This window comes from Dipodomys ordii, unplaced genomic scaffold (assembly GCF_000151885.1).
Source record: "Dipodomys ordii isolate 6190 unplaced genomic scaffold, Dord_2.0 Scaffold11, whole genome shotgun sequence".
Taxonomy (NCBI): Eukaryota; Metazoa; Chordata; class Mammalia; order Rodentia; family Heteromyidae; genus Dipodomys; species Dipodomys ordii.
The window spans coordinates 3,597,654-3,616,471 of record NW_012267227.1 but is presented as its reverse complement, the minus strand read 5'-3'; the positions used below and the strand labels follow the sequence as shown (position 1 = coordinate 3,616,471).

The 18,818-nt window shown below is 38.8% G+C and overlaps 1 protein-coding gene across 1 annotated transcript in view; it reads right to left on the bottom strand.

The window, feature by feature from the left end:
* Positions 1–18,818, bottom strand: part of Herc1 (HECT and RLD domain containing E3 ubiquitin protein ligase family member 1) — a 176,802-nt gene that overhangs the window by 29,700 nt on the left and 128,284 nt on the right. Inside the window, exons 47-55 of the mRNA XM_013009926.1 lie at positions 18,164–18,364; positions 15,666–15,840; positions 12,439–12,709; positions 12,095–12,308; positions 9,805–10,010; positions 5,347–5,474; positions 3,307–3,434; positions 2,329–2,529; positions 451–581 (exon numbers count right to left, since the gene is read on the bottom strand). Of these exons, the coding sequence (XP_012865380.1) occupies positions 451–581; positions 2,329–2,529; positions 3,307–3,434; positions 5,347–5,474; positions 9,805–10,010; positions 12,095–12,308; positions 12,439–12,709; positions 15,666–15,840; positions 18,164–18,364 (1,655 nt within the window). The remainder of the gene's footprint in view (positions 1–450; positions 582–2,328; positions 2,530–3,306; positions 3,435–5,346; positions 5,475–9,804; positions 10,011–12,094; positions 12,309–12,438; positions 12,710–15,665; positions 15,841–18,163; positions 18,365–18,818) is intronic.

Below are 18,818 nucleotides of genomic sequence, written 5' to 3'. Positions count from 1 at the left end.
CCTGCCTGATCTGGCTTTGAACTGTGATCCTCAGATCTCAGCCTCCTGAGTAGCTAGGATTACAGGCATGAGCCACCAGTGCCCGGTTTTTCTGCTACTTTAAAATCCTCTTTCCACACCTTTCACCTCCTGGTTTAATGCTGTATGTCATCAGACTAGCTATCCCTGTAACATGAATTGGTGATCTGTTTTTAAAGGATCTGCCTTCAGGAATGGAATTTTCAGCTATTAACGGAGGCACTCTGAATGAGGAGTGTTCCTCCTGTATTCTCATGTCACTGTCTCATTTGACTTCTTTCAGTTACTTGATACATGTATGCACATAGTCCAAAGACTGTATAAAAACAATAGAATATCAGTTTGTGATTTATGTTAAAAAATTTAAAGAGACTAGTATCAAATAATATTACAATAAAAAGAAAATAGATCCACCTGTGAAGAGGTGTTTACCTTATGTGCATCAATTAGAACAATGCCTCCCTTCTCAAGTGGTTCCTTGGTTCCCATTAACAATTTTCCATCAAAATATCCCACAGCAAATGGTCTGTCTTCACTGAACCAAGCAATGCAAGTAACAGACACTAAACAAGATAAAAACAAAGGAGAAAGTAAAAAGCAAATCTGTTATTATTTGACTTCAAAGACAGCCTTGGAAACACATACATGCTATAGCTACCACTGCAAGTTTTGTTTCCCTAGAGCTTCTTAATGCACTCCACAAAATGCTGGCTTACAGCAGGGATTTAGGTCATCTACATTTTTATAAATGACAAGACTACATCATTTTAAGTCTTTCTTTCTTTCCTTCCTTTTCTTTCTCTCCTCTCTCCTCCCTCTCTCTCTTTCCTTCCTGTCAGTCATAGGGCTTGAACTCAGGACCTGGGCACTGTCCCTGAGCTTTTATGCTCAAGGCTAGTGCTCTACTACTTTGAGCTACAGCTCCACTTCTGATTTTCTTTTCTTTTTTTTTTTGCCAGTCCTCGGGCTTGAACTCAGAGCCTGGGCACTGTCCCTGAGCTTCTTTTGCTCAAAGCTAGCACTCTACCACTTGAGCCACAGTGCCACTTCCAGCATTTTCTGGGTATGTGGTACTGAGGAATTGAACCCAAGGCTTCAGACATAGGGAGCCGAGCAGTCTACTACTAAGCCACCTTCCCAGCACAAGTCTTTCTTTAAAAAAAAAAAAAATTGTTTTGTTTTGAAGTACTGGGGACTGAACTCTAGGCCTTGTGCATGGCTAGGCAATTACCCTACCACATCCCCTGCACTTTCAGGTAGCGATTGAAAAAGAGAGAGCACATTGAGTTCCTCAATTTGAATGTAAGTTACTGTCCCAGGTTCTTCCCTTTTAGAAAGAATCTATTCATAAATGGAGAAATGAAGCAGGGCACCAGTGGCTCATGCCTGTAATCTTAGCTACTCAGGAAGCTGAAATCTGAGGACTGCAGTTCAAAGCCAGCCTAGACAGAAAAGGGCCCCTGAGACTTATCTCCAGTTAACCACTTAAGTGAAGGAGCTATGTCTCAATGTGGTAGAGTGCCTTGAGCAAAAGAGATTAGGGTCAGTACCCAGTCCCTGAATTCAAGTCCTACAACTGACAAAAAAAGAAAGAAATGTAGAAGTGAACTAACCCTGCAGTCACAGAATATCACCTCTGCTTATTTAGTGTGTTTTCATAGTCTATTAAAATGATCTGTTCTAACAATCCTTCTTTGCTGAATCGTTAAGCATATGCAACAATGAAAGGAAAGAAGTAAAATACAACTATTCAGCTGAGTAGAATGGATGGGATTGGGGGGGGGGGAATGTGGTAAAGTTTTTGCTTTTAAACCTTTTAGTATGTCAAAGACTGCCAAATAAGCAGGTACTTTGAATTATCCCACTCCCCCAAATAACTAACCAAGATGCCACTCTGGTCAAAGGTACATATAAAAAAAAATATATAAGCAGACTTTCTACTTTTTTTGGTGAGAGCAGGATTTTTCTTCCATCTTTCCCTTTTCCTCTATTTTACTCATTCATTAATCATTTCATCACTTATTAGTGGGTATTACCTTTTTAATTTCTTGGGCAGAAACTTTCAAAAGAGATTTGAAGCCTACTATAAATGTGAAGTCATTTACATAAAAGATGAAAAACTAACATGCTATACTCTTAAATCTCATTTGAACTAAGAGGTATGGTAGATGAGGAATAGCTCTCATTTCAGCAAGTAATTACAACGAAACATTAAGTAGAAAACTTAGAAGACAAAGTTGAGTATTGGTGAAACCAAGAAGCAAACAACTTCTGAGTCTATGTGGTTTTCCACACTGTGTAGTCATTTACCGTCCTTTCGGTAACAGTGCTCCAGTTCTCGCCGGTGCATAGTAGATGCATCAACAACTTCAATCAGTCCTAGAGATCCGTCCATCCTCCCCACTAACAGTAACTCTGAACACTCTCCTGACCAGGCTGCAGATGGACCCTCTTCTGGCCAAGCCAGTGCAGATACCCAGTGAGGCTGGATATCTACTAGTCCTTTTCCTCCTACAAAGGGAGAAAATGGTAACCAGTTGCTATTTGGATTCTTCAAAACAACGAACACAAAAAGATAACAAGAACAAAAAGTAAACACCACTTAATTATTAATACATTCAATTAAGTTTCAATTCCATAATGGCATACTATCAATTAGCTGTTGATGACAGGATCCTTCATTACATACATGTCATTATCAAGTTAGTAACTTTTCTGTAACTATTAATAGGACAAAATGATAGTTTTATATAAGACTGAATAAAGGAAAATTCTTAGTGACAGATGTCAAACACATGTTCTTTCCTAGTAATTAGTGGAAATCCAATTAATATGTACAATTTACCTACAATTAAGGCTAGCTATTCCCCCAATACATAAAAGTGAACTAACAATCCTAAGAATTCAATAATGTACTTTTTCCAGAGAATAACAAACCAACAAGAATTTGTATCTGTGAAACAAACATAAACAACAGAGATATTTCAAGTAATTCAAAGGATTGCACAGCTTAAAATCCAATGGCCACTACTCCTTCTTACCAAACCTTAGTGGTACATAACAGAGAATTTTTGGCTTATAGTTATTAGGTTAGTTGAAATTCTAGAAATAAAGGCCATGGAATAAGGATTTTCTCTAATTTAAGCCATCCTGTGCACAGGTTTTTTTTCACAACTGTTCATTATCTCATGAATTCCAAAATAAATAGAATTTTGTATGGGTCAGAAGGCTAGGAGAAAGATTTGAAAAGTACCCATAGTAATGTATTAGTACTTTCATAACTCTTACCATTAACTTGCCAGATATTCACCATCTTTTCCAAAGCCCCTGCTAGATATTTGCCACTGATACTCCAAGAAACAGGTGAGAAACTTGGATCACTGGGTGACCCAAGGCTTTCTTCAGTATCTCCTTCCCTAGAATATAGACATGTATGGAATTTGCATCCCCATTACTCAAAAGTAAGCTAAATACTAAATGTTAAAATATAGACTAGAGAAAACCATGGTACATTCTTACTTTCAAAGGTCAGCTAGCAGTATTTGACAATTACAGATTTGCTAGTTTTTCTCTACCATGTAAAAAATGTAGAAGTGTAAAATAATGATACTTATTGAGACTATTCTTCTAACTACTCTGTCTGTAAAGACAGGATCTTTCATTATATACTGTATGTCGTTAGCAAATTTATAGCATAACTTTGTTAATCGTTTAACACATAATTTGTTAGAAAAGAAGTTCAAATTTTTTGAGTTATATACATAGTTATTATCAGAGTACACTAATTTTTGTTTGCCTAATTTCTAAAGAAATCCTCAGAAAGTAAATATTTACTATTGGCTATCATATTGTTTTAAAAGGTGATTCAGAAGCAATATAATTACCTGAACTTCTAAACAGTAATTTCCAAACAACCCTTAAAGACTGATGAAAATTTACTTGCTTTTCTATATAACTGAACATTTATTTGCTAGTAGTTCTGATTAATTTTGACTAAGCCCAAATACAGGTGATTGAAATTTTTTTTTTGTTGTTGAACTCAGAGCCTGGGCACTATCTACGAGCTTCTTTTTGCTCAAGGTTAACACTCTACCACTTGAGCCACAGCTCTACTTCCAGCTTTGCTGTTTATGTGGTACCAAGGAATTGATTCCAGGGCTTCCATGCCAGGCAAGCACTCTACCTCTAAGCCACATTGCCCAGCCTAAATTATATTTTCTAGCACAGCATGGTGGCTCATTCCTGTAAGCCTAGCTATGTAGGTGGCTGAGCTGGGGAGGGTTGCAGTTCAAGGCTAGTCTGGGCAAAAAGTTTGCAAGGCTCATTCTCAACCAATAACAAGGCATGGTGTTACATACCTGTCATCCTACCTACATATGAGGCTGAGATTGGGAGGATTACAGTTCGAAGACAGTTCAGGCAAAAAAGATTGTTATCTTAACCATTTCAACAGAAGAAGCTGGATATAACAACATGCACCTGTCACACTAGCAACAGTGGGAAGTACAACACAGAAGAATCACCATCCTTGTTGGGTTGGGAAAAAGGTAAGACCTGAGCAATATTTCAAAAATATCCAATGGAAACTGAGTTCCAGTAGCTCATGCAGATCCTAGCCACTTGGGAGGCTCAGATCTGAGAATCACCATTCAAATCCAGCCAAATCTTATCTACAATTAACCAGGAAAAAAGCCAGAACTGAAGGTGTGGCTTAAATGGTAGAGTATCAGTCATGAACAAAAATCCAGCAAGAGCTTGAAGTCCTGAGTTTAAGCCCCAGGATCAATACAAAACAGACAAAGAATACAGTGTGAAAAAGTGCTAGAGGTGCTGGGGGCCAGTGGCTCACACCTGTAATCCTAGCTAACTCAGGAGAATGAGATCTGAGGATCCCGGTTCAAAGCCAGTCCAGGCAGGAAAGTGCATGAGACTCTTTTAAACTACTCAGAAAAAGCTGGAAGAGGCGCTTTGGCTAAGTGGTAGAATGCTAGCCTTGAGCACAAAGTAGCGTAGGGACAGAGTCCAGGACCGCCAAAGAAAAAAAAATGCGACAAGTATAGCTCAACATTGAGCACCTGCCTAAAATGCGACAGGTATAGCTCAACATTGAGCACCTGCCTAGCAAGTATAAACTTTGAACTCTAGTACTATCAAGAAAATAAATTCTACTTTCCAAATTACTACCCTACAAAGTTAAAAAATATAGATTCAGTAATTGTATTCTAAAAGAAAAATCTTAAAAAGTGAGTAGCAAATTGATGATAGTAATACAACCAAGATAAGGTATGTTTTCGTTTACTGTACACTTAAATGTGATGTTGCACTCACAGTCTGTTGAACACACAGGTCTGTTGCAGTGAATATTGCTTCTTGGTAACATTCCACACTCGGATAGTGCCATCATTGCCACTTGTAGCCAAGAGACCTTTTTTATTACACCAAACACATGTCATTACCTAGAGAAGTTTAAAAATAGTCAAGCAATATTCAAGCAAGTTTTGATTTAAGTGCTACCATTTAAAAAAGTTCTATCAAATTAAAAAGAATTTAATCATGAAACTGTAGGAGAAAATATCTATGTTATAGGTAATTTGTTTCTAAATGGCTTACAATGTACCTCTTTGAAGTACTGCTTTAAAGTACGATGACAAATGCTTCTGAATTATTCAAACTCTATTAAGATCATCCTAAATTTTTAATTCAAGAAAACATTTTAACATAGGTATATGTTTTATAAAAATAACACAATTAAGTAGTGATTTGAAAGTTGCTTAAGTAATTCAGTTCAGTCTTCACTTCCTAAACATACTTAATCACTGTTCAAGAGGCCCAGTGAGTTAATAGGCCATTTGTTTTCCTTTTGTATAGGTAACTCTACATCTGTTCTGCAGTTATTTTTTTTTTTTTTGTTTTCCCTTCTCATTCTATATGTATACTTTTTTTTTTCAAATTCTTTATTGTAATTAAGTGGTTAGATAACTTCCCAAATTTCACAGTATTGTGGAATGGTGATGCTTAAAGTCACAAATATTCTAACTTACATGGGACAAATTGTCTATCATGGTCTATAACATTTATGAATTCTATGAGCTTTGCAATAGTGATTTCTTCCACATTGGGTGATATGTACATCTCTTGTGTTTTGCATAACATCAGCTGTTCCCTCTTTCCTACTTGTTCCCTCCCTCCCATCGCTGCCATTGAGTTGCTTAGTTCATTTTGATCAATGTCCAGTGCAGCTGATGGGTCCCGCTGTTGTATGTTTTTCCCTGATTCCCTCTAGTTCTGTGTCGTCCTCCTGGTTTCCCTCCAGTGTGCACATATATACCATATATGTGATTAGCAGCATTGGGTTATTTAGTAGTGATTCGACCAGATGAGTGGAAGTCCTTTGTTTCTTAAGTCTTGTTAATTTTGCCGTATCACCTTACATTTTAGACTTAACATCCACTTATCAGGGAGACCATGTGCCATTTGTCTCTTTGCTCTTGGCATACCTCACTCAACATTTCTCCTAGCTCTATACATTTCCCTGCAAAATGCCATTATTTTGTCCTTTCTAATGGCTGCATAATATTCCATTGTGATAGATACCACAATTTTTGGATTCGTTCATCTGTGGTGGGACATCTGGGTTGTTTCCATATCCTAGCTATTGTGAACAGTGCTGCAATAAACATGGAGGTGCATGTGTCCTTGTATACTGGCTCCTGTCATTCAGAAGAGATGCCTAGAAGTGGTATGGCTGGGTCATAAGGGAGGTCAATATTTAGCTTTCTGAGGACCCTTCAGACTGCTTTCCAAAGTGATTGTACAAGTATACATTCCCACCAGCAGTGTAATAGGCTTCCTCTTTCTCTGCATCCCCTCCAGCATTTGTTGTTGGCTGACTGGGGTAAGATAGTATCTCAGGGTTGTCTTGATTTGCATTTCCTTCACAACCAGGGATGGTGAACATTTCCTCATGTGTTTCTTTGCCATTTTTATCTCTTCTTCTGAGAAGTCTCTCTTTAGTTCTCTTGCCCATTTAGTAATTGGTTTGTTAGGTTTGGGAGGGATTAGTTTCTTGAGTTCCCTGTATATACTAGATATTAACCCCTTGTCTGATATATTGCTAGTAAATATTTTTTTCCCAGTTAGTTGGTTGTCTTTCTAGCTTGGTTGCTATAGCTTTAGCTGTGCACTTTTTATTTTAAGGTAGTCCCATTTGTCAAGTCTCTCTCCAATTTGTTGTGATCCTGGGACTCTGTTCAGGAAGTTCCTGCCTGTGCCTATAAGTTCCAGTGTCTCTCCTACTCTGTCCTGCAGTAGTTTCAGAGATTCAGGTTTGATGTTAAGGTCTTTAATCCATTTTGAGTTGATGTTGGTGCATGGTGATAGGCTGGGGTCCACTTTTAATTTTTTGCATATGGCCTCCCAGTTTTCCCAGAACCAGTAGTTAAGGAGGCTGTTTCCACTGTATGTCTTTGGCTCCTTTGTCAAATATCAGTTGACTGTAGGCATGTGGTTTTATTTCTGGATCTTCTATTCTATTCCATTGGTCTTCGGGTCTGTTTTTGTGCCAGTACCATGCTGTCTTTGTTATTATGCTCTATAGCAGAGTTTGAAGTCTGCCATCGAGATCCCTCCAATGTTGTCTTTTTTGCCTAGAATTGTTTTGGCTATTCTAGGTCTTTTGTTGTTCCATATGAATTTTTGGGCTGTTTTTGCATTTCAGAAATGTACGTCATTGGGATTTTAGTAGGAATTGCATTGAATTTGTATATTAATTTTGGCAGTATTGCCATTTTCACTACATTAAGTCTGCCTATCCAAGAGCATGGAAGGTCTTTCCATTTCCTGTGTCTTCTGTAATATCTTTCTTTAAGTTTTTATAGTTTTTGTAAAATAGTTCTTTTACATCTTTGGTTAGGTTAATTCCTAAACATTTTATTTTTTGGGGGGGGGGTATTGTGAATGGGGTTGCTTCCTTTATTTCCCTCTCTGCTTGTACATTGTCAGTGTATAGTAAGGCGACTGATTTTTGTGGGTTGATTTTGTATCCTGCTACTTTGCCGAAATGATTTATACTTGCTAAGAGTTTGGGGATCATGAAGGTATAGTATCATGTCATCTGCAAAAAGAGATAGTTTAACTTCTTCTTTCCCTATGCAGATCCCTTTAATGTCTATTTCTTGTCTTATTGCCCAGGCTAAGGGTTCCAGGACTATATTGAAGAGGAGTGGAGAGAGTGGGCATCCTTGCCTTGTTCCTGATTTTAGGAGAATTGGTTGTAGTTTTTCCCCATTAAGTATCATATTGGCTATTGGTCTGTCGTATATGGCTTTTATTGTTTTAAGGAATGTTCCTTCTATTCCTATTTTCTCCAGGGCTTTTAACATGAATGAATGTTGTATTTTATCAAAAGCCTTTTCTGCATCAGTGGAGATAATCATGTGATTCTTGACCTTGGCTCTGTTGATGGTTGGATTACATTTATTGATTTACGTATGTTAAACCATCCCTGCATCTCTGGGATGAAGCCTACCTGGTTGTAGTGTATGATTTTTTTTATGTGTTTCTGGATTCTGTTAGTTAGAATTTTGTTAAGGATCTTTGCATCTGTGTTCACCAAGGAGATTGGTCAGTAGTTCTCTTTTTGTGTTAGGCCTTTGCCTGGTTTGGGGATGAGTGTGATATTGGCATCATAGAATGACTTTGGGATAGCTCCCTCCTTCTCTGCTTCTCTGAAGAGCTTGAGGAGTATGGGTATTAGTTGTTCTTTAAAGGTCTTATAGAATTCTGTTGTGAATCCATCTAGTCCTGGGTTTTTCCTTGTTGGAAGACTTCTGATTGCTTTCTGTATTTCGTAAGATATTGGCTTATTTAATTGATTTACTTCTTTGCTCAGTCTAGGCATCTTGTATTTCTCTAAAAGTGAATCCATTTCTGCTAGGTTTTCTTTCTTTAGAGAGTATAACTTAAATTTTTTTTTTTTTGTTGTTGGTAGTGGGGCTTGAACTCTGGGCTTGGGCACTATCCCTCAGCTCTTCTGCTCAAGACGAGCATGCTACCGCTTGAGCTACAGCGCTACTTCAGTTTTTCTAGTGGTTAATTGGAGATAAGAGTCTCACCTACTTTCCTGCCTAGGCTGGCTTTGAACCGTGATCCTCAGATCTCAGCGAGTAGCTAGGATTACAGGTGCTCACACTGGCACCCAGTGAGATTATAACTTTTGAAAATAGTTCTTTATAATTGTTTGGATATCTTGGGTATTTGTTGTGATTTTTCCCGTGGCAACCCTGATCTTGTAAATTTGGGTTTCCTCTTTTTTTTTTTCTTAATTAATCTTGCCAAAGGTCTATCAATTTTATTTATTTTTCCAAAGTATCTGCTTTTTGTTTTATTAATTTTATTTATAATTTTCCTATTCTCTATTTCATTAATTTCCACTCTTAATTTGATTTTCTGGCTCCGTCTAGTAACTTTAGGTTCCATTTTTTCATGTTTTTCTAGCTGTTTTAATTGCAATATGAGATTATTTACTTGGTCTGTCTCTATTTTCTTGATGTGGGTATTTGTATACTCATATCTACAGAGGAAGTAGAGTTGGTAACTACTAGGCAAATCTTCAAGGAGAGAGAGAGAGAGAGAGACAGAGAGAGACAGAGACAGAGACAGAGAGAGACTGAGAGAGAAAAACCATTGGAGAAATACAGAGGGAGAAAGAGACTGAAGACTTTAAGCTGCTCAGAGACTATTTTATCTTATACAAGATAAAATGCCCTTTATACTCAAAATACATACTCTGTTCTGATGGGCCTCCAACTTGATAAAGGAGCATTTCCTGAGATCTCCTCCCATATCAGCAAGTGTTTGTGGAGCTGTTTGGTTGTCACGGTCGTGTGCAGCAAGAGTGCGTACCAGCTGTTGAGCGGCCCATTGCCTATGCTGTGAAGACAGCCTGGAGGAGAGGCAGCAGGCTGCCAGGGCATTAGCCAGCTCCAGAGGCCCTACAGCAGAAGGATCATAGGAAGGATGGGCATACAATTGGGCAATTAAACCTGCTTAAACAAAACAATGAAATGATGCCCAGATGAGAGTTGGTAGTGATGAACAGACAAAAATGGGTTAGCCCATTTCTTCTAATTAATACAATTGCAAGTAATCATTTACTAAAATATACATATAATACATAAAGCATTTATCTACATCAAATTCTATAATAAATCTGATTTATCACAAATGAATATTTTATTATGCATCAAAAAAAGTCTTTTCTCTGAGCAGAAATAATTTAAGGTCTGGGCAAAGGCAGCATGGCTATGAGAATATCAGTTTTACTTTCACTGCTCAAAGATCTTGAGACTGGGCATAGTGACAGCACATATGCTTAGAAATGTACAAGGTCCTGAGTTCAATCCCCAGCACCAAAAAACAAGAGGTTCTTAACAAAGAACCAAGTGATGGATCCAAAGGCCCATCTCTCTTGTCTCCATGGTCTTAATAAAAAGAAGGGTAGAGAGTAGTGATTAAGTACTTTTTTGCCTGTCCTGGGGCTTGAACTCAAGGCCTGGGCTCCATCCTTCAGCATTTGTGCTCAAGGCTAGCACTCTACCAACTTTAGCTTCAACTCTATTTCTGACTTTTTGGTGGTTGTCATGGACTTTACTGCCCAGACTGGCTTTGAGCCATAATCTTAGGTTTCAACCTTCTGAGTAACTAGGATTACAAGCATAATCCACCAGTGCCCAGTTTCCTGGTAGACTGTAGGTAAATCATACATATTAACTGTAATTCCACTAATTATTAGGAAATGACTTATGTGACATTTGTCACTAAATACTCTGTCTTCTTTAAAACTATCATTTTGGGGCTGGGAAGGTGGCTCAGTGGTAGACTGCTTGCCTTGCATGCATGAAGCCCTGGGTTCGATTCCTCAGCACCACATAAGCAGAAAAACCCGGAAGTGGTACTGTGGTTCAAGTAGAGTACTCGCCTTGAGCTGAAAAGCTGAGGGACAGCGCCCAGGCCCAGAGTTCAGGCCCCACAACCAACCAAACCCCCCAAAAAACCAAAAACAAAAAAGTATCATCTTGTCCTATTAATAGTTACAGAAAAGCTTGCTAACTTAATAATAACATATACCATAATGACATATGATATATAATGAAGGATCCTGTCATCACCAACTTTCTTGATTAGTATGCCATAATGGAATTGGAAACATCATTGAATGTATTAATAATTAAGTGGTATTTACTTTTTGTTCTTGTTTTTGTGATTTTTGTTTTTTTAAGAATCAAATAGTAACTGTTTACCATTTTCTCCCTCTGTAGGAGGTGCCCGGCTGATTAAGTACTCTTTTTTGGGTCCAGTTGTGGGGCCTGAACTCTGGGCCTGAGCACTGTCCCTCAGCTCTTCAGCTCAAGGCTAGCACTCTACCACTTGAGACACAGAGCCACTTCCGGTTTTTTTCTGCTTATGTGGTGCTGAGGAATCGAACCCAGGGCCTCATGCATGCAAGGCAAGCGCTCTACCACTGAGCCACCTTCCCAGCCTGAGGTACTCTTTTAAAGTATTATAATCTTATAATGCCTTTATCTAAATTTTATTGAAGAATTCCAATTAGGATTATTATCTATGATAACTAAAACCACAATCTACAACTACACTAATTTAGTGCATTTTCTTTTCTCTCTCTTTCCTATTTGTACATCAGTACTGGGGCTTGAACTCAGGGCCTCTGCATTCTTGCTTGGCTTTCATATTCATAGTTTGTGCTTTACCATTGAGCAACACCTCTACCTCCAGCTTTTTGCTGGCTTATTGGAGATAAGAGTCTCATAGGACATTTTTCTGCCTAGGCTGCCTTTGGTCCATGATCCTTAGTGAGCCACCAGGGTTGGCTAAATTGGCACATTTTCCAATACTTTTGCTACACACACTGAAAACCATATCCATGTGGTTCTTTCATGTTCTAAACTTAGTAAGTTTACATGCTATGTAACTGTTCACATGTAACAATGCAAAACACAGATCTTAAAACATGAATCAAGTCAACTGCAAGACTACATTTAAGTGGTATGAAACCTACCTTTCTTTTCTACTTCAGACTTATCATAGTTAGGTCTCAGTTTAGCTCCTTTGTCTGCTAGTAATGCTACAAGTGCCTGAGTTACAACAAAGTTGGGGGAAGTTACAAGCTTATTTTCTTCAGCAATTCCTCGAAGAAAGCTGGGTAGAAACTTGCGCTGAATTGGATCATCGACTGTGGTTAGATTTACACCTGTTGCAGCAGAAATCAAGTTCTGAAGAGGCAATTGGAACAAATAATTTACTTTTTACACATCAGTTTGGAACAAAAGATTACATTTCAAAAGGTTCTTCAAGAATGAGTGGGAAATAAGTCACACAGGAGGGATGGCCTGAGGCACTTACCTGTGTACAAAGCTGGACCAGCAGCTTTGCAGCACTAGGAGTGTTTGATGCCAGACAGCCCACTGCTGTGCTCAGATAGGCCAGGCAAGAAATGGGCTTGCTGGCCTTGCTATGCCCGCCTCGTGAACGCTCTGAAGCGCTTGCTGCGGCAGAAGGGGTGGTAGAGAGGCCAGCTCTTCCTGCTGCAGCCAGGCACATTAATCGAACTAGTGTCCGGATATCTGTTAGACCCAGAGACTCAAGACCAGCAGCCAGGCTACAACTGGAACCACTGCCGGGAAAGAAAAACACTTCAGATAGATAGATAACACTAATTTTTTACGGGACTGTTTAGAAACCCAGGTACCATCTACAGCATCCACCAGAATAAAAGAAAACTTCTCTATATCTAGTCACTCATGTCCTAGTAGACATTGAGAATGTTGTACAAAGCCAGGATGTTGGTGAACACTTGTAACTGAAGTAAAATGTTAAGTTCAAGGTTAGTCTAGGCTACTTAGTGAGTTCCAAACCAGCTTGGGCTTCATAGTGTGATCTTGTCTTAAAAAAACAAAATTATTACCTTGCCCATGTAATTGTAACCCCTCAGTATGGTATTTTCACAATTAAAAAAATTATTACACAAGCTGGAAACTGTTAGCTAAATCTTTTCTCATTTTAATAAATACCAGTGCATACTTAAAGCACCACTAAATTAGCAGAGTAACACACAGGAATGTTCATAAAACATGTATTTTCATATCCTAAACATCCTTGTGTATTCACTCTCCAGATCAACAAACAGAACCTACCAGCTGCACTTCAGAAAGCCTGCTTTAGCTTCTTCTCATGGTCAGTAACCACAATCTGACTTCTACAAGTTGTATAACAGCTTTGTCTGCTTTTGACTTTTATGTTAATAGAATAATAAAGTATGTACTCTTGTGTCTGGCCTCTTTTGCTCAACATTGTGTTTCAGATTTACCCACTTGGCAGCATTACAACAGTTCATTTCCATTGACATCTGTTACACCAACATTTAATCCATTTATCCACACAGATGATAGCTGGGTGGTTTTCAACATAAGATTGTTATATCACAAATGCTCTGGTTACAGGACTTGAGTCAGACATATACAAAAAGATTTCTGCTAAGTATATACCCAGAAGTAGATTTATGGTCTATACCATATGATTATGTTCAGCTTCAGGTGATACTACACAATAGTTCTCAAAGCAGGTGTACCAATTTCTTTTCTTAAGTCTTTACTGAAAAGATGATGAGCAGGGGATTTCAGTTACCTAAGTAAGGTAGTGAGCAAGTTTGTTTTTAAACAGTGTTACTCCATCCCTTGTTTTCTTCCACTTATCCCTCCTCCCTAATCCTCTCCCCAAGTTGTACAGTTCATTTCCAACATGTGCCAAGTGAGTATAAATGTTGCATTAGTTAATCTTTTGTCCTGCTGTTTCTGTGATTCCTTTTCCCTTCCATGGATCAGATAAACTTATATACAAGAAAAAGGGTACACAAAACTAAAACAGAAAAAAAACCTACACGTAGGACATAGTAAGAACCTTTGGTTTCCAATTCTTAGAGTTCATGTTGATATGCTTCATTATATACGGTCCTATGCACTTAGCAACTGGGCTACTGAGATCCCCTGTTCCAATTTATTTTCTCAATAGCAGTATGTGACAGTTTTAGCCTCATGCTTACTACCCCTCTGATTCTTTTTTCCTTTATTTGTCTGTCCTGGAGTTTGAATTCAGGGCCATTCTTAGCCTTCCATTTAGCTTTGAATGGCAGGCACATACCACTGTGCTCAGCTATGGGCTTGAGAGGGAGCTTTTACAAACTTTTCTACCAGAGCTGCCCTTGAACTGCAATCTTCTGCTTTTCAGCATGCCAAATAATGTAGCTTGCTTTTGTGTTGTTTTGTTTTTTTAATTTCTTTTGTTTTCAAGAAGCCAAGCCTGGGAGCTTATACCTATAAATCCCAGCACTCCTAAGTGCTTTAGTGAGTTCAAAGCCACATAGTGAGACCTTGTATCAAAACAGGACAAAGCAAAACAAAATCAAAAACAAAAGGAGCAGGCCCGAAACCATTATCAAACACAAGTTTTGAACTTCAATGCAGTACAATTTTTCAGTCTTACTCTGGTAACTTGCCTAAGAAAAATATGCCTGTTTCAAGATGAACAATAAATTCTTACGTTACCTTCTAGAAAAGTTTTTACATTTAAACCTAAGAGCAACTGTGCAATTTTTTCTTTTATATAGTGTGATGTTGGGGCTAAGACTCATTTTCCCTTTCATCTACCGACAAACAAGTAACCTCCACTGGTTATTGAAAAACCATCCTTTCCCTACTTCTCTGAAGTGTAAATTACTATCTTAGATCAAACTATAAATCAAGTGTTAGTATACATATGCATGGGTCACTTTATGAACTCTGCTTTTATCTTACATCCTCTCTATTTTTGAACCAATACTACCCAGTCCTAATTTTTTTGTTGTTGTTTTTTTTGTCGGTCGAGAGGCTTGAACTCTGGCCTTGAGCGCTGTCCCTGCACTCTTCAGCTCAAGGCGAGTGTTCTACCACTTGAGCCACAGTGCCATTTCCAGTTTTCTAGTGGTTTATTGGAGATAAAGAGTCTTACACTTTCCTGCCCAGGCTGGCTTTGAATTGTGATCCTCAGATCTCAGCCTCCTGAGTTGCTAGGATTACAGGCATGAGCCACCGGCGCCCAGCTTAACAGTCCTAAGTTTTATGTTTTTCTTTCAAGGTACTACCTGCAATGATTTTACTAGAACTTGAGATTCTGAGTGCTGAGATTACAGGTGTGTGACCATATCTGGCTTTTATTTTTCTTAATATTACACTTTATACTAGGAACATGGCCGCTCCCATATAGACTTGGCTACAGACTTAGTCAATTCTTCAGAAATTATTCAATTTTTAATTTTTACTTGCCACCAACTGGGGCAAGAGCTTTAGTTTTCAATTTCAAGTAATAATCACCAAATGAAGAGTATGTAAATTATTAAGCTTCTTTAATGACATTATTTTTTATCTAAATAGAGCCAAGTATTAACTGCATGATTGACTGAATGAATATAATGATTATGTCATTTATCAGTACATAGCCAAGTTTTGAAAATTCTTTCTTACTGTCCATATATTAGACTCCTGTCTTATATATAGTAGCAGCTATCTCAGCAGAATCTGACACAACATAACACTTACCTGACTGAGAGAAGAGACAGTGCTCTCATGACCATGGTTCTAGCCAGAAGAACCTGAGCAGCAGCAGTCACTCTTCTTAAAGCTACCACTCGGTCATGGGGATTTGCAAGGGCTGCAGCTTGCTCTCCCAGTGTTATTCTCCCAGAGGAACTCTTTTCTACAGAGCCATGGCAACCTGAAAAGTAGGACTTTGTTTAGTTCTCAATGAAATAAGGAAAACAAAGTATCTGTACTAATGAATTTTGTTTTCTTATTATATGTCCCAGCCTGCAGGGAGATAGAGCAAACAAATGTATTTTACATGTGAAACTAGCAGAAAACTCATTAAGAGAACTTAGAAGCCAGGTGGCTGATGGCTCATGTCTATAATCCTGACCACCTAGAAGACTGAGATTGGAAGGTCAGCCAGGATAGAAAAGTCTATGAGACTATCTCAACAGAAGCTGGACATGGTGATGTGCTGCATGTCACCTCAACAAACAACAAAAAACCTAAAATAGGAAGACTGAAGTACAGAAGTGTGCCATATCTCAAAATAACCATTATAAAAAGGGGCTAAGCCGGGTGGCGGTGGCTCACGCCTGCAATCCTAGCTGCTCAGGAGGCTGAGATCTGAGGATCTTGGTTCAAAGACATCCAGGGCAGGAAAGTCCACGAGACTCTTTTTTGTTATTGTTTTTGGTTATGGGGCTTAAACTCTGGCCCTAAGTGCTGTTCCTCAGCATTTCAGCCTAAGGCTAGAGCTCTACCACTTGAGCCACAGCGCCACTTCCGGTTTTCTAAGTGGTTTCTTGGAGATAAAGAGTCTCACGGACTTTTCCTGCCTGGGCTGGCTTTGAACGTGATCCCCAGATTTCAGCCTCCTGAGTAGCTATGATTACAAGCAAGAGCCACCAGTGGCTGGCTTCCATGAGACTCTTTAATAAAACCACCAGAAAACTGGAAGTGGTGCTATGGCTCAAGTGGCAGAGCACTGTCTTGAGCTAAAGACTGGAGGGACAGTGCTCAGGCCACACAACTAACACTACACAAAAAAAAGGGCTGAAAGTGTGGCTTAGTGCCATGTCCAACAAGTGCAAGGTGTTTGGGTAGGTGGTGGTGGTGGTGGGGAGGTGGGAAGAGAGAAAAAAATGAAAATGAGAGAGAAGCAATTTACTCTAAAAGAGATTTTTTTTGGGGGGGGTCCTGAACTCAGCCTGGGTGCTGCTGTCCCTCAGCACTTCAGCTCAAGGCTAGCACTCTACCACTTGAGCCACAGCGCCACTTCCAGCTTTTTTTCTGCTTATGTGGTGCTGAGGAATCGAGCCCAGGGCCTCAAGCATGCAAGGCAAGCGCTCTACCACTGAGCCAACTTGCTAGCCCTAAAAAATTTTTTTTATTCAATACAATTTTGTTTTTTCATTTTATTCATATGTCACGTCTACTGAAATTAATATAAGAAATGTGTAACTTTGAAAATATGCTTGTTTTTTTCATTTTATTCATATGTCACTTCTACTGATATTAATGAATATAAGAAATGTGTAACTTTGAAAATATGCTGAGTATAAAGAACTAAATCACAATATTGAACAATTTTTTATTTTATATTTTCTAAAGGCATTTAGTAAGTATACTAAACATATGTTCTCACTGAAAGGGGAAAAATGCACAATAATTTTTAGTCACAAAATACTCATATAACAAAGTTAAAAAAACCCAAAACTTGTGGACTGGGAATGGGCTCAGTGGTAGAGTGCCTGCCTAACATGTATGAATCCCTGGATTCGATTCCTCAGTACCACATAAACAGAAAAAACCAGAAATGAGCTGTGGCTCAAGTGGTAGAGTGCCAGCCTTGAGCAAAAGAAGATCAGGGACTGTAGCCAGGCCCTGAGTTCAAGCCCCAGGATTGGCAAAAACAAACAAATAAAAACTCATATTCATTTTCTAAATCCTTTTGTTATGTCAGTATTTTATAAAGATGAAAGATCAAAATTTGATATTATATGGCTTTAAAGTACCCAAAATAAACATTCCTTTTTTTTTGGGGGGGTCCGGTCGTGGGGCCTGAACTCTGGGCCTGGGCACTGTCCCTCAGCTCTTCAGCTCAAGACTAGTAACCTACCACTTGAGCCACAGTGCCACTTCTAGCTTTTTTCTTTTTGCTTATGTGGTGCTGAGGAATCGAACCCACGGCCTCATGCATGCAAGGCAAGCGTTCTTCCCAGCCCCAAACATTCCTTTTTAAATCTATCATGGGGTTCAAACTCAGTGCCTCAGTGCTGTTCCTGAGCTCTTTCTGCTCAAGGCTAGTGTGATACCACTTTGAGCCACAGCTCCACTTCTGGTTTTCTGGTAGTTCTTTGGAGATAAGAATCTCACAGACTTTCCTGCCCAGGCTGGCCTTGAACTGCAATCCTCAGATCTGTCTCCGGAGTAGATAAAACGGCTACTCTTACTATTTACTGATCTAAGAAATGAATTAAATCAGATGATAAAGTCAGTATAAACTTTACCTATTTGCATGAGAGTCTCCTCCATACTGTTGGTAGCTGTGACCATTGCTACTGACGCTCCTAGTGGGTCACTGTCAGGGAACTGAACTGGCTCCGGAACAATGCGCCGGTCATTTAAACCAAGTGGCCCAGCAAGCAATTCAAATTCTTCTTCACCTGTTAGCTTCTCATCCTCATCAACATCTAACATGTCCCAGTCTTCTGGAATTGTATTAACAAAAATAAATGTCTGGCATAAGAATATAACTGTGCATAGCTCCCCTAGAAAAGCTTACTGTAAGATTCATCTAAACTGTATTCAAGTCCAGTGCCCACAAAGTGAACTATGGCACCATCTCCTGGTGATCTGACCAAACTACATCCCTAAAGCAGAATGAGACCCTAAAAGCAAGGAGTCAGTGTAAAAGAATCCACTGAAAGCAATGGCAAACAAATGTTCAGGGTGGTCATGGAGGTTTTAACTAATAAGCTGACAGACTTTTGTTGTGGGGCCAACGAAGTTTCAACTCTGTCCATAATCATTGGAGACTGGAGTTTTTCCAGTAAGTGAGTGCTCCAGAAAAACTGATACTTAGCTCATTTTTTTTAACCCTCCACAATTAGGATAGAAATTCAAAATGCACATCTTTTTCTTATTTTTAAAGTAAAATAAATA